General features: G+C 41.6%; 1 protein-coding gene across 9 annotated transcripts in view; it reads right to left on the bottom strand.

The window, feature by feature from the left end:
- Slc8a1 (solute carrier family 8 member A1) overlaps window positions 1–16329 on the bottom strand; it is a 343885-nt gene that overhangs the window by 278696 nt on the left and 48860 nt on the right. The window contains exons 1-2 of one of the 9 annotated variants that reach the window (XM_048353060.1): window positions 4438–4523; window positions 4312–4360 (exon numbers count right to left, since the gene is read on the bottom strand). The exons of 1 other annotated variant lie outside the window; for it this stretch is intronic. Coding sequence is in view for 3 of the 8 variants with exons in the window: in XM_048353064.1 (XP_048209021.1) it covers window positions 5007–5215 (209 nt within the window). In the remaining 5 variants the exon portion in view is untranslated. Of the gene's footprint in view, window positions 1–4311; window positions 4361–4437; window positions 4599–5006; window positions 5247–6103; window positions 6243–16329 lie in introns of those variants that run through there. 7 more of the 9 variants (XM_048353059.1, XM_048353058.1, XM_048353057.1 and 4 more) reach the window with 7 other exon arrangements.

Genomic DNA, 16329 nt, shown 5'->3' with positions numbered 1-16329 from the left:
AAGCCTCCTTCACTTCCTCCCCATCTTTCTGAGTTCCAGGCTCCCAGGCCTCTACCAGCTAATTACCTAAACCAGTCTAAGTCTAAAAATGAGCATTGGCTGATAATAGCTTTTGAGAATTTATTGTAGCTCTTTCGGGACTGATACCATTAGATTTTAATAGGGATTCACTGATAAGATTCCTTCATTCAAGTGAATGACTCTAATTGTGTGAATTTCAGATCCTATGCTGGCCTACGTGTTCTCCTTGCATATTTTATACTCCTTGCAAAGGTGGCTAGGATGTTGCAAATAAAGTCAAAATGCAACTCTCTTTAAAACCTTTGTTGATCCCACTATTTCTTAACTTCAGAAATTGTCAAAGGACAAGTGCAAATGTCGATGCGAAGCATTCCAAGTTGAATATACAGAAACGCCAGCCAAGAGACTTTACAAGTAACACTTGGGGCACCAAATATCTTCTCAACCTGATAAAACACCCTGGAAGATGACACCAGATCTCCCTGTTCCAATCCTGAACTCCTGCTGATCAAATACAGCAGACTAGTTACTCTTGGAGTTTCCAAGCCACAAAAATGGGTAGTCAATTCACAAGATGTACAGAGAACCTAGTCACTGATGAGTTTACATCTTTAAAATATACACTAAGAGAAATGTATTTTGTGATATGTTTACATTCATGAGAGGCAAGGAAGGACAGGAGCAGAGAGACAGAGAGATTGAAAATAGCCCCGCTGTATTTAACAATGCCCCACTGGATTAAGCCCTGAGTTCAAATCAAAATCTCAAAGGCACAACAGAAAGCTCACATTTCCAGAATCTAGTCCATCCCAGTGGGTCAGAAAACACCTGACATTTACTTCCATTAAATACCAGATGTCTCCAGGGAACAGAAATCCCTTTGTTCAGAGAGAAGAGTGGAAACAGCTAGTTCAGCAACCCACTGGCCTGGTTAGCCACAGTTCCTACTGAGAATAAGAGCTGGAATGATAGACAGCTAGGCAAGTTATCTATGTAGGCTCCTGGGCTCCAAAGTCAGGGAGAACATTTGCCACAAGAGGGAGCAGCAGATTTTGGTCAGATGGGAGCCTATTTGGTAAAGGTGATGATGGGGGGAGGGGGGAGGGGGGGATGGTGTCTAACTGAACTCTGGGATGGTTGTAAAGGAAGATGTCGCTATGAAGTGTGGATGGTATGGATGGATAGTTTGGGGGGGGGGGAATGATATATCCTTTGGAGGCCAAAAAACTAAAAATAGAACTGCCAAAAGAAAGTGAGAAGACAGATAACAGTGCACTGATTCCTAAATATATTTTTCTTAACAAATGTAGAACAATAACTTAATTTTTAGTTGAGAGCAGCATACACATGCACTGACAGAAATACGAATCAGACAATCCAGGGGCTCTCATATCCTCTTTACACTGTGCATTTCTTTTCTCAGATACAATTTCTATTTCAATTTGGATCTTATTTCATTTCACGCTGTTAGGGTGGCCTGCTCCTTACCAACACACTGTTCTCCCTCTACCTAAGGCAGTGTGGTGAAAGGCTGGTCATAATGAACAGAAACATGAGAAACAGATACTAAAAGTCCTAACATCTGCTGGGAAAATCCACATGCAAAGTGAATGTTTTCTGTTGGCTTCTCCCCTTTCCCCATTAACTTGTATTTCAAAGGAGGAATGCAACTTCATGGGTTTTTCTCATCATTTGTTTTGTCAAAGAAATAGATTAAGCCCTAAAAGAGAAGGGACCATGCGTTTACTTTGCAAGATAAATAAAAGTCTATTTTTGTCTGATAAAAAAACATGTTAAATATAGCTTGTTCACAACTGCCATAGCTCTCTGAGAATACATTTTCGTTTCTTCAAAACATAGGAAGCTCGAAAGAGCAATTAACATGAAGTCCTACAAATTAGCATTTTATGTATTCTGGACTATATCTCACCTTCCTGCTATAATTTTATGTAGAGTGAAAGCATTTTCCTTCCCCCTACATGGTCAACAAAGGGTTAGCTCATTATGAATCTAAATCCAAAATATGTTGTGGAAATAATTATCTAGTAACAAAGTGTCTCGACAGATAGATAGGTAGCTAAGTAGATATAAGGCACATCTTTATATTTACTCGCCTCGCCTAGCCCGGTTAAGCTATCAAGACATGGCATTAAATCTATCAGGAACAATTCTTTTTGACCCTTGCACAGTTCAGTCATGAATAATGGTTGACTTCTACTGAGACCCTTCCTTTATCTCCTTTTGTTTTTCCAGGAATTTTTCATTTCATTTTTAATAAAATATAACAGCCATCTTAAGGAGAGGGAGAGAAGATAAGGCTCTTTTGATAATAGGTTGGAAAAATTGCACCCAAAGACCTCTTAGACCCAATAGATCGCTTCAAGCAGGGAGTATTTGTAAAAGGAAAAGGATTTAAGAAGACACATCTTGTTCCTGGGTGAAATGAGTGGGTCTCCACCACTAGCTCTTTCACAAAGACCAAAGATGGAGAAAGCTGTCCCTCCTTCTTACTGCCTTCACACCGGGCTAACCTCCCAATTAAGCAAGTTTAGCAAAGGCAGAAAGCTAAATCCAAGTGACACAGAATTTGTACAATCCACCGCTCTCCTGGCTGTGTGTTCTTTCTACTAAAATGAATGAAACATCTAGATTCATTTTCCTCCCTCCTTTCATGACTTGCTGCAGGAGAGCTCAGAGAGAGACAGAGGAAGCTTGTGGTGTGTGTGTGTGTGTGTGTGTGTGTGTGTGTGTGTGTGTGAGTGTGTATGTGTGTGTGTGTTGGGGGAAGAGAAGAGAAAGATACACTTTCAGGAATCCCTCTTAATTGCCCTCGTCCCCCAATTTCCTTTTGGAAATCCTCACACAGGTCCTAGATTTTAGATGTTCAGCTGCTCCTATTTAAAAACACTCAAGCCATGTCTTGAACAGAATCTGTTCAGCAATCTCCCCAGACTCTGTCATTTCCTCCATGATCAAGATGCCTGTACTGTCTTCACCACATCTGTCATTTTTTTAAAAAAGCTTCTTCCACTACACCTCCCACTGATATCCTTTTTTTCCTCTTTTTAGTCTTTACACCTCGAGCAGGATAAAGTTTGTGTTGTTATATTCACAGCCACTAGTTAGTGGCTGACGAGCAGGGGTAGAAAGCGCCTTTACTGGAGCCTGGCAAAGAGGGGGTTAAAGCCATACCTAGTGCACAACATGACTTCCCCCCACCCATGCCGGCAGATAAAACGCACGTTGTTCTCTTCAAACAAAAAATTATATATATATATATATACACATATATGTATGTATGTATGTATATATACAGTTAAATTTGATCACTCCTGCTTTTAAACCCAGCCACTGCCACTTTATCTGGGGAGGGAAATACAAATTGCTAGCTAAGTCATTCATCAAACAGAGACAGATGGGGGGGGGGAGGGAGAATCAAGGATACCGTATTTTATAAAGCATCCTTTAGGTGGATTTGGTTTCACTAGTTGATTGTCCATCTACTACCTAAATAAATAATATTTTTTTTAAATCCTCTTCTTCATGAAGGAGGAGCCAAGAAGGAAATCCTCACCTCTCAGAACACAGACCATTTCCCCAAACCCAGGCACAACCCCGGAGACAGATAATGGAGCTGCAAAGTTCCCTTGGATATCTCTTGGGGGAAAAGATGCTAGTGTTTGCAGAATCCCCAACTCCCATCAGGGCATAGAATAGAATAGCCCAGACTGGGAACCCTGGCAGCCCCCTCCCCGGCTGCATTTCCTCCCCGTCCGTCCCTTCTGCCCTGCCGGGCCACACCTCCTTCCTCTCTGCATTCCGGGGTGGGGTGGTAGGGCACCCGGTGCCCGAGCTGGCGACCGAGGTGGCTTGCCAAGTGTGTGGCCTCGGGGAGGACCCCAGGGATTACCAGGCAGGCGGAGGGAGGACCGCGGGGAAGGCGTCCAGTGGGTGGGGGCGTCCGGATCCCGCCGCGCTGTTTCCTGGGTGGACTTAAATCCTCCACAGCCCAAATCCCCGAGCGCCCAGCGCCGGGCAGGGCTCAGCATCCCTCCTCGGAGCCCTTTCCCCCCACTCCCGGCCGGCTGGGGACCGGCACCCTCCTGCCCCAAGCCACCAGCCGAGCAATTTCACTCGGGGAAGGGAGGGGAAGAAAAAAAAAAAAACATTCAAAATCGCGGATCTAGAAAAAGAAAATAAAATTGGGGGAAAAAATGTGCAGGCACGCACGCATACACACACACACACACACACACACACACACACACACACACACACTGAGACTCACACACACCGAGAATTTAGAAGCCAGTCTTGCCAACACGAAGGAAACTGTAGCCTTGGGAACAGCCAGGAGAAAAATCAGTTAACGGTACCCGCTGGGTGCCGGTCTGCTGGGCTGTGCTGGGATCTTACCTGGTGTGGGGAGTGGGAGTGGATTCTCCGCGGTTCCTCCACGCTAGTAAGGAGCGCGGCGCCCTCCCTCCGTCTCCGCAGCTCGCGATCAGAAAGAGGTCGCTCCCATCGCCCGGGCGGCGGGGCGGGAGGAGGAGCGAAGCACAAAGCGGGCGGCGGCTTGCGGCGGGCGGGCGGGCAGCCCACCGGCTCTCGTGCAGCGGCGCCCGCGCGAGCAGGAGCGGCGGCTGGCGGCGGAGCGCGCGGACGGGCGGGCGGGCGCGACGCTGCGCCGAGGCCGGCGGGCCGTGCGGACAGACCGGCGGGCGGGCGGGCGAGCGGCCAGGCGGCGCGCGCGCTCCCCGGCTTCCCTCGCTCGCGCCCTCCTTCCCTCCCTCCCTCTTACCCTCCCTCCCGCGCACTCCCGCCCGCCGCCCGCTCACTCGCTTGCTCTCACACGCGCTCGGCCCCACTGCAGCTGCGGCCGAACAACGCTCAGCGGCCCCCAGGCACGACCCCCGCCCTTCCCGGGGCGGCCCTCTGCGATCGCTCTCTCGCGCCCTCCCTCCCTCGCTCGCTCGCGCGCGTACCGGTTCGGCGGAGACCTCCACCACCAGGCTCTGGCTTTCAGCAGCCGGCCGCACTGAGAATATTCTTGAGGTTTCCACCGGGCACGGGCCCCGCGATGCGTGGTAACCCCCCGTGCTCGGCTCGCGCTCTCCGGGGCGCCCAACCCCTGGACCGCCTGCACACGCGGACAGGCGCAGCAACTTTTCTTTTTTATCTTTCTTGGCTGCATCCACAGACACAACCCAGATCTCCAGCCGCCCACCGGTTTCCCTCACCTCTGAATTTGTTACTCCAGATATATCTTTCTTCCTCCATGTCCCCCCACCCCACCCCTTGCCTCTCCTTAAGGATGCAGAATGATCTGGGAATGCATTTGTGTGTGTGTGTGTGTGTGTGTGTGTGTGTGTGTGTGTGTGAAACATCCTACATGATCAGAAGTGAAGGAGTGTACTCCAGCTACCAAATGCTGTCACAAACACACTAGGAAATGGGAAAGGCCGCCCAGGGGGCGTGAGGAGGGATTCCCCAGCTAAGAACTCTTGAAACACTTGGGGGTGTTGTGATTTCCTTCCAAAGATTGCAGTTCACCTGGGAATAAAGACCAAGAGGCTGTTTAGTGTGAAAACTGTGCCTCTTTTAAAAAGTCCAGAGAGGAGTAAAGGAAAACTCAGCATTAAGAAGGAGTCAGGAAAAGACCTAATGCAGCAATCGACGAACCATTCATTGTCCTTTCCAAGAGAAGCATTATCATTGCCAATACATCACTTCCCCATAATTAATAAAGGAGCATTGCAGCAGGCCCTTGCTCTCTTGACAGCTCATTCATCCTTACAAATCCTTAATGACTTGGCAGGATGAAAGGCTAGACCCACTGTGGAGTTCACCCCAGCAACTAAGGCTGTGTGCTTGCACAAGACAAGCCTGTAGGTCTCAAGTGGAGCCCCCGTTGGTATTTTAAAAGTAGCAATATATATATTATACTCTTGTGGTTTACAAAGGCTTGGGACTAGGACTGGGGCTGGGGTTTCAGTAGCTGCTTTTCATGGGCAGAGAAAAGAAAGCTGCAATGCAGAGGACAGAGCTTTAAGTTCTAGTGGAGTTCTCCCCTGGTACTTACATTGCAGCTCTTGAAATCAGTCCTTGACTCTAGGAATCTCGGTGTGCCTAGGCATCAAAGAAACTCCTGGGAAAAGTAGCCCTCTCTCTGGACCCAAGCCAGTGGCTCTCAACTCTGGCTGTACTGCATGTCTCCTGGGGGAACTTTTAAAATTCCCTGGGCTTAGGCCACACCCCTGACTGATTAAATTGGAATCTCTTGGGGTGGGACCCAGGCACCAGTAATTTATGTTTATGTTCTTTGGTCCATTTCTATGTGCAGTGAAGGTTGAGAACTCCTGCTCTGGGTAAGTCCTCCTTAAATATGATATGGACATGAATTGCTTGGGGATTGCAGATTCAGAAATGGGCCTAAGATCTGAATAGCTAGCAAACTTACACAGTGCTACTGATGCTGCCTGAACCAGAACAACAAAGGGCCTGTGGCATCTGTGGAGTGGTTAGAGACAGTGGGCTTAGCCAGAGAAACCCCAAACTTCTCTTGTCTTGCAAATTTGCAGGAATCTTTCTTTCTTTTGCTAAATTAAATTTTCTTGGAAGCCCCAGAGCCGCTGTGAAGACTACACAGACAACTGGCACATGGGGGGACACAGAAGGTCACAGTCTCTCTGTTCAAGTATGTCCTCAGCCAAAAATTGCTCAGAGCCCTGCCTTCCAGGGAGAGGCAGATATTTGGCTCACACTTCATGACTCGGGTTTGGAGAGAAAGTGGATGCCTTCTAAATGACAATGAGAAAAGTCTGTAATTAAAGACTCCAGTTACCATTAAAAAAATACTGATAATGAGTTAGGAATTGGACGTGAAAGGCAAACGAAATATAAGCAAACTCTACCTCATTGGAATAGATTTTGTAGGAAGGATGTGGCTGGTTATTATTATGGGCCACTTAATGAAAGTCCAGATGTTTCTTGAAAGTATGTTTTGTAACTTGAGGTGACAAGAAGCCTGTTCAGTTCCTTCAGAGCCCCAAATCTATCTTGGCTGCAGTTGAGAAGGCACTAAGCCTGTATCTTGATCCTCTTGATTTTTCTCTTCTAGCTTAAGCTGATAGGTTAATTTGGATTCTTGGTGGGGAGGGGAACTGTATTATGTATGTTATGTAAAACAATTAAGAAGCAGTCTAGTGATTTGGTATCCTTTTTGATCTGGCTCACGTTCTGAGTCCCTAATTTTTGTTGCATTTCTTTTTCTATTAAGAGCATCTTTATAATGGTTCTAGGTCCCCAAAGCAAATCAAACCTTTTGCTCTCTCCTAAATGTCACACATGACTGGATTTTTATTTGCAAGAATTATCAAAGGCTACATCATGAGCACAAGGCTGGGAGAGACTACAGCTCTCAGGAAGGAAATAGTGAGGCCCCTGCAGACTGTGGCTATGGAAAGAAGAAACTATAGCAAGAACCCTTTGGTAAGAAGACAGAGGTGTCCATGTGACATAAATAGAATGTCTTCATGGTATTCTTATATATTGATTGGTGTGCTTTCCTCCGGATTGAAGATTTAAATCACCAATCTTTACTATAATCTATTCGGTCTCTACATAACCCAAGTGGCAGGGGACAGCTGCATAGGGGACTCCACAGGAATATCATTAAGATTTGATATTTTCTGAAGATGATTCACATTTTCACAAACCCTTTCCTAACAAATACTCAGCAGGGCATGTACTAAATGCACCTTCAGTCTCCATGTGATGATTTGGATTTATGTCTAACTTATAGTCAACAGAAAATGAGATCAATGCTGTATGGAAATACACTATTGGTTTTTTTTTATCCTCGACAAAATTAACACTTTTCTGTAGCTCTTTTCTTCTCTTTTTTTATTTTTTTTAAACTTCGAATTACCTAAGTCAGGTGCCACTACTGTTTGCCATTTTGCTTTGTTTTTATCTTGCTTTTTCCCCCTCATTGTTTAGGTTATTTCAATTTAGTCTTCCTCCATTCCATCTCATTTCTTACTCTGCCAGACTTTATCAGTCACTTACCTATGTACTCATTCATAGACTTGGCCCCATATAGATTTCTGACTTAAAAAGGTATTAGAGCACTTCTAGCCTAGTTAATGAATAGAGTTTATTAGTATCCTCCTCCCCCTGCACAAGAACCTCAGGAAGAGTTTTTAGATTTTATTTATTTGTTTTTCATTTTGTTTTTGCAGGGAAGTACAAGGATGAAAGCTAAGGTTTTGTACATGCTGGGTAAGTGTCCTACCGTTGAGCCACACCTCATCCCTACTTTAGATTTTATTTTTATTTTTGTTGCTAGTTGTATCCAGGGCTCTTTGTCCTACGGGGGTTATTTCTGAACTTCTAATTGCTAGTCTTCCTCTTTCCTTGTTCTGGCAGTTCAAATTTTGTGTCTCTGCTTTGTTTTGACCAGTTGAACTTCAGTGTCCATATAATACCAGATCCCTTCCAGGGTACTAACATCCAGAGCAAAAAAGAAGGCTTCCTGCTGGATATGCAGGTGCAGTGCTCCTCCCCTGCACTCCATTGCTGAAGGATGACTGACTTCCTCCAGCTCACCTCCAGCTCTCACAGTTGTGGATGTCAGAAGCCTACAGTGACATATTTGAGACATCTTACATGCGAAGGTTGAACTTGTATAGATCTGGACTCTTCCTTTTCCATTTTTTGCTCTTTATCACAATAAGGAAATATCTTATCTGTGTCCCACAACTATATCAATGGGATCTCAAACACAGAATCATTACCCAGAAGAATCAGTGGGTCTGAGAGACTCCCTGTCTAGTTAAGAACCAAGATTTGGTAGTCAGAACACCTGGGTTGAACTGGTAACTCTGTTTTGGTTGTGTGACCCTGGGGAAATATTTTAGTCTCTAGAATTCAATATTTTTGTCTTGAAAACTTGTATCATAAAATCTTCAAGGGGATGTAGGTAGAATAAAATGTATATATTGTAACGTGCTTGAAACAGTTCTCAATATTAAATTATGTTTTTTATAAATCATAGTATTAAAGTTTTCAATCATATAAATTTTATATCCATATATATTAAAAACCAAAACATTAGACTCTGGGCAACCATGTTTTTTGTTGTTGTTGTTATGCAGAAGCTACTTACACTTTCTGATTGTGTAAGGACAGACTGTGGTTCCATTCATCCACAATATCCGTTTTCTTTTTATGTCAATATATCAATTTGATCTCATCTCTTTCTATTAAGTCTGAGACTAGAATTTCAAAGGGATTCAGTTTAAACTAATTTCTTTATAACTAAGGTTGTGATGCTCACATTCATTTTGTTAATGGGGGACTTTACCTTTAGGACGGAAACTTTTCTACTAATTTTGCAAAGACTTTCCAGCATTGATTCAAGGACTCTCCATCAGTAGGGACTCTGGATGAGCCCCTTGGGGCACTCTGTAGCAGCCCCTTGCTCTCAGCATCCCATTCTGAAGCACTGTCCCTGAGAGTACACGTCAGCTACTTCAATAAATCTCTTTTCTAAGGCACTGGCTATGATGTATTGCTCCCTCCCTGAACCTTCAATTGCTGGTCTCTGATTAGAATCTTCTGAGAACTGCCAATGTTTTCATGGCTACCAATATGCCCAGACAGTAGCCCTTGAAAATGGTTCTAACAAAGAGACTTAGCAGAGAAACAGACTGAACTAATAGGTGTCTTAACCTATGATTCTAATGATTCTGATTTTTTTTTAACCACTAGTCATGCCTGGATAAGAAAACTCAATATTCTCATCTCTTAAAACTTCAGATGCACACAGTGTAACTTAAAGAGTCACTAATAATCATGATCAAGTACAGTTCGGAAACTACATTCTATTTTCCCTAGCTCTTAATTACTATCCTGTCACAGAAAACCTTTCATGACCTTTGGATTTGTTTCAGCATTTCTCAGAGTAGATGGGAACCTAAGTTATTTGTGTAGGCATTAAATATATTGCTTTCTATAACTTAATTTTTATATGAGAAATCCTTATGAACTAGTTAGAGAATCTATGGATTGTTTTTATTTTATAGATGGGGAAAGAAAATATCAAAGGATTTACTCAACCTGGGCTGAACATATGTATTTTACTAGTTGTTCTTTTTAAAACACAACTGAAGGCCGCCTGGCGATATCCTTGGAGATATTTAGTTATCTAGTTCCTGGTCAGAGGTCAGTTCTGACTGCTGTGTTGGTATGTGTGTAGAAGATTGCTTTTGGATTGTTTGCTTAGTTTTTTGAAGAGGAAGCTTTGTTTGTAAATTCTCTAGGTGATTCTAAGGTACAGCTTACTGGAAACCCTGGGCCTCAGATCACATAGCTAAGTTCAAGACATGAAAAAAAATGTCCTGTTACCTCCAGGACAATGTCTTTTTGATTCTGTTGTTGCACTGGGTATTGACATTTTACACAACACACAACTGATGACTTGTGTTTGAAATTTACACTAGTTTGCAAATGGTTTAGGGTCTTCCTAGGTCTCACAAAGACACAGACATTGATGAGAAAATATGATGGAGAAAATCCAAGCTATCACTATAGCACATCAGTCTATCTTGTTCAACCCTCACTCCTCTCCAAGAATCCAGTCTAGTTTTTGGTGCACTGTAGGCAAATTAATAGGATGCGAATGTCCACTGAAAGGGGTTTCTGTACATGGAAAGAAGAGAGAAGATTTTACTTACAGTAAGTTCTGGCCCAGTCCCAATGTAAGTTGCAACTTAATTCCAATTATCTCTTTGTCAAAGTAGTGCAGACCCTGGTTAGCAACTGACATAGTTACCATATCCACAGCCATAGTCCTGCCTGACCACCTGCTCAGTGATGACAGATAGATTGTCCATGACATTACAGAAGGCTGGACCACACATAGATTGCAATCTGACTAAGCTGCAAGATTGAGCTGTAAACTGACCCTCTGTCAGCTATCTCAAGAATGACTTATAAGCTCTCATTTACCCAATTTATAAAACAAGCCAGATGATCTCTTATTCCCTCTGTTAAGAGGCCTTATGAAGCATGCATTTTAAGACTCAGATGCTTGAATTTTCATTTATATTTTCAAGAATTAGAGAACCCTTGAGTTTCTTGATTACGTTCAAAGTCATCAAACAATTTATTAGAGGCAAAAAGGTGAGCAGAGAAAATTGAAAGAGTTGGCACTGTTCTTATTAATTCATTTGTTCCTTTATGTTGTATCGATCCAACAAATATTTATAAGGACCCATTCTGGAGCAGACATTGTTATTCTAGATACTGGAGAAACAACAGAAAACAAACACATCATTAAGGTTCCAACTGTTTGGAACTTACATTCTAGTGAGAAAATAGGTAATAAGAAAATAAATAAAAATCAACAAAGAATAAGCATGAATGTAGAAATAAGGCTGGAAGCAATAAAGCAGAAAAAATAAAATAGAATTTTGGGAGCAAATACTAGTGTGTTGATCAGTTTTTCAGCACTGAATACTGTTAGGATTTCCAGTTGATAGTGCCATAACCTTTTCTGAAAGTCCCAAAATGATGAAATGATAAAGCACTATATTTTATTTCGCTGAATATTTGTTTCTGTTCTGAATTGTGGTTCTTTGAGGAATTCTTCCCTTGAAGCTACAGACTAAATGAGGGTTAACAGAAGCAAATGTTGGGTTATACCTCTGCATTCAAGGATATATTCAGCCCTTTCCAAATGACAGATGGTTCCCAGAGGTTGCCCCTAAAATGACAATCTTCTGTCTTTGGTTTTATTAAAAGCATAGCATCTTATTAATACATCTAGATGACCAACTTTCTGTAATTATTCTTGGATGAGTGAATCTTTCATCCCAGAGGCAACGACATTGGAGAGGAAAGAAGGGATTCCCCCCCACATAACCTAATGATGACTCAGTGATCCTAGGCTTCTTTTTCCTTCTTCCTGAATTCTTATCTGCAATCATACAATGCACCGCACATGCCATGCACACATATCTTGTGACAACACCTTCAGAAGCTCCATACACATATTTTCTTACAGAAGGACAGTCATATTCATGGTTTATTAGTTGTGACCATACATTTAATTATTGAAAGTTCAACAAATAAAAATGTACAAATCTGAATGGAAATAGTAGCTGGTCACATACTTCTTGAATTTTTATTTAGCATCATGATCCTTTAATTGTAGGGATTTTAATATTTAGTTTCAAGTCTATTCAAGACTCATAGGCCAAAGCAGCTTATGACTCAGGTACTAAAAGTTTTAAATGAATGCTGTTAGGTACAAAGCCATAAATAAATAAATATATACATATACATATTTGTGAATTTTTTATTTTGTGAATCCTAAGGGGTCTTTATATTTTAGTCTCTTTTTCTTTCAGGAATAAAATCTCTGAATGTGGGAAATGGTCAAGAAAAGCTTGGAAAATTATTCAACACTTCAGTGTTTACTTAATTCAGAAGATTACCAATAAATAAACAAGTTGAATCACTGATGCACCTTAGTTGAAATACCTCATTATAGGGCAATCATGTAATAGGAATTTTGTAGGAATATACTAGATGGATTTTTAAATCATTCAGGGAGCAATCGGTGAGTGACTACTCCACCCAGAGCCATGACCTAAGTTATAGGGTATCATCAATGACCTCTAGGAATTTAATCTCGTAGATAGAATTAGACTCAAGATTTTTGAAGAAGTAAGTGATATATAGACATGTTTTGTGAGGCTATATCTGTAGCAATGTTTGAAGTGTATTAAAGTGGTCATGACCAAGGAGAACAATAAAGAGGTGATTAAAATCAACTCAAATACGGCCCAAACAAAGGACTGTAAGTGACATTTTTTTGTTTTGTTTTTTGTTTTTGTTTTTTTTTTTTTTTTGGCCAGTCCTGGGCTTTGGACTCAGGGCCTGAGCACTGTCCCTGGCTTCTTCCCGCTCAAGGCTAGCACTCTGCCACTTGAGCCACGGCGCCGCTTCTGGCCGTTTTCTGTATATGTGGTGCTGGGGAATCGAACCTAGGGCCTCGTGTATCCGAGGCAGGCACTCTTGCCACTAGGCTATATCCCCAGCCCTGTAAGTGACATTTTTTTAAACTCAATTCTTGGCAGAATTTCACTACCATCCAGATCAATAGTTTTTAAATACTTTTAAAAACTGTATGCTACATGCCTTTACTTTGAGGAAAATAATTTTGGATGGTTTCAACTGGAACACATGTGGTTTCTATAAGGCCGTTGGTATTGTAAAGGGAAAAAATCCCCTTTAAAGACTGTCATTCTGGAGTAAGGGTGGGGATGGTGGCCTGCTTTACCATGCAGAGAATATTTCATCACAAAGATGATGAATGATGATAGACCAGACACACACCCCACGGTTAGTTTTATGATTATGTCTAAATTCAGTACAGATAATGCACCCCATTTTTTTTCCTTGCACCTTGGAATTACTGCTTTCACTGCCTGTCCCCAGGTATACTGCTGTGTTTGTAAAGAGGTTAAAGTAATGTAAGAAGATCTGATCTTCTTTCTATGACATGGAGCTGATTTATATCTAGACAGTTGCCTCCACTCATTATATTCTTCAACCTACCATGTGAGAATGCCAAATGGAGTCATATTTGATGAAGAATGAACTTCATGCTGAGACTTTTACTTTCCATAACTACCACTGTTCTTTTGTTAACTAAGATTTTAGAAATAAATGATATCAACAAAGAAAATCTGAATGTACTTCTAACATTCAATTTGTAGCTTTTTGTCCCTTGATCCCTACCTATCTCTCTACAGGAGACATTGTTTTGCTCAGATCAGTCTTATTTTCAGGATAACATGTCTAAAGAGATGAAGTTAATTGGTTGAATTTTCCATGCATGTTTCTGAAATCTCTTCTGATACGTCCTTATTCAAACACAACCTAACAATCTATATATTCAATATGAGGAGAAATCTTGTATGACTACTTAATATGGTAGGATATATTTTTAAACAAAGTGCATAAGTGTTAATTTTCTTACTCTCATGTAAAATGTTTCTTTATTTTATTTAAATAAATATAATTACTATCAGTTATAATTAAGGTTAAATAAGCTTATCTAAATGCATAAGATCATTTATGTAGCTGTGTTAGAATAATACCTAACATTTCCTGACAAATTTGGAACTTTACTTTCTGTGAGAAGGAGTTGCTTATGTTAGCAGAAATTCAAATTAGAGATGAGTTCCTGTTTTGTGGAAATAGACTTGAATTTCAGTACTGTTAGACCAAAATTAAAATCACAGACAAAAGTGGTTACTTCATTTAGCTTATCTACTATTTTTGACCGACCATTAGCATGTTACTGAATTAGACACAGGAGAATCATCAATGAAAAAAAATGAGATTTTGGCTTTGGAAAAGGAAGCAATCATTAAGCAAATTCTTCAATTAATTCTTGTAGTAATTTTGTGGTAAACTTCAGGGGAAAAAAGGTAGGCAGAGAGTGGGCTTTGCTACTTTCCAGCAGAGGGAGCTGGTCTTATGGGGGGGGGGGGAGAGGGAAGTCTATAAAAATGACTAGGGAAGTCATTAAAAAAATGACAAAGACAGAAGATGTTTGGTTGCAAAAATCCTGAGGTGAGAAGGTGCAGTGGAGTAACTGAAAGACTCAAGGGTACACAATGACAGAGAGTAAAGGAGAGAGGGATATGAGCAAGAGCTCCAATGAAGGCAGAGCCATGCAGAACCTGTAAGGCTGGCTCATTTTCTTATGACCAAGATGATCTTCCCAGTTCACGCTTAAGCAGAACACGAGTTAACCTTACAATACCTAAACTGCTCTACCCTTTCCCACTTTCCTTTCTCTCACATGGCTTAGTAGAATCCTCTCTCCAGTTAGCACTGATGAGAGACTTGACCTCTGGGGGAATTTTTTTAAGTTTATGACATATTTTCTACACAGAATTTCACTTTTTTGCTTTTCTAATATAGAAGTCTTTGGTATGATTACTATTAATCACTATAATGACCTAAATTTGTTCCAGATTGCTTTTCAGATTACTTGGTGAAATCTTGTTCTTTCCTGGACACAACTTGTCTTAATATGCTCTTTTGAATTATTCTCTTGTACTTGCAATAGAAGAAATATTGAGTGACACACAAATTACCCTGGATACTGTATATTCTGGTATTAGAACTAGGGAAGGGAAAGGGAATATCGAAATCGAGAGACAAAGGATAAAAAGACAAATGACTCCAAAAGCAATACTTACAAAACCATTTGGTGTAAACCAACTCAACAACTCATGGAGGGAGAGGGAAAGGGGGAGAAAGGAGGGGGGAAATGAGGGAAGAGGTAACAAATTGTACAAGAAATGTACCCACTGTTTTACGTATGAAATTGTAACCCCTCTGTACATCACTTTGCCAATAAATAATTATTCAGAAAAAAAGAAGCAGTGGCTTCATTGTAGAATGGAGACAATGATATTTCACAACTTTTAAAGATTTCTGAGTTTCCACCTGTTCATGTGACGTTCACATTTCTCCACTGACATATGAGCACAAGTCAGTGAGGGCCTCATGTAGTGTCCACTTTGCTAGCAGACTACCACCATTTCTTCCCTCTGAAGGTGAAGCAATCAGGATAAGTTAAAAGATTCTTTAAGAAATGTTTGAGAGAGAGAGAGAGAGAGACAGGTTGAGATCTGATATCTCAGTCATAGCTTCCAGCCACCTTCTGTACCTAGAGTCATTGAGAAAGTACAGGGGAGGTATGTGGTAGTATTAGAGCTTCTAATTGGGGAGAAATTTTAAATTCTCTCAGAAACAGAACTGTAATGGAGAGATGAGACTAGAGCTGCATATGTGCCAAGGCCTATACCCTGAATGTGACATAAATTGAGTATGAGGTCTTCAGCTAGTGACATGTAAAAACAGCTAGTTACACGTGTGCTTCCCCCAATGCCTTAGGGAGATACTGAGATATTAAGAGCCCTCTCCAGCAGGAACAATAAATTATAGAACCACATCCAGAAAATGGAATAAGTGGCCAGGAGGTTTCAACATAAAGGAACAACACTTTTACCAGGAAGTTGTCTCTCTTTTTCCTCAGTAGGTCATCATTAGAACTTAGACGAGAGGCAGCCAAGATGGTAGAAACTAGCCCTTTCTTTTCAAGGCTCAGGCGCAAGGGGCTCACATGAGGTAGTACTACTCTCTCTTAGGTACAAGCATTTGAATGTGTTGTTGTTGTCATTGTTGTCTTAATAATGCAGAAAAAAGTTGCTGTGG

This window comes from Perognathus longimembris, chromosome 8 (assembly GCF_023159225.1).
Source record: "Perognathus longimembris pacificus isolate PPM17 chromosome 8, ASM2315922v1, whole genome shotgun sequence".
In the NCBI taxonomy this organism is placed as follows: Eukaryota; Metazoa; Chordata; class Mammalia; order Rodentia; family Heteromyidae; genus Perognathus; species Perognathus longimembris.
The sequence above is the reverse complement of the archived record's forward strand: the minus strand, read 5'-3'. Positions and strand labels throughout refer to the sequence as shown.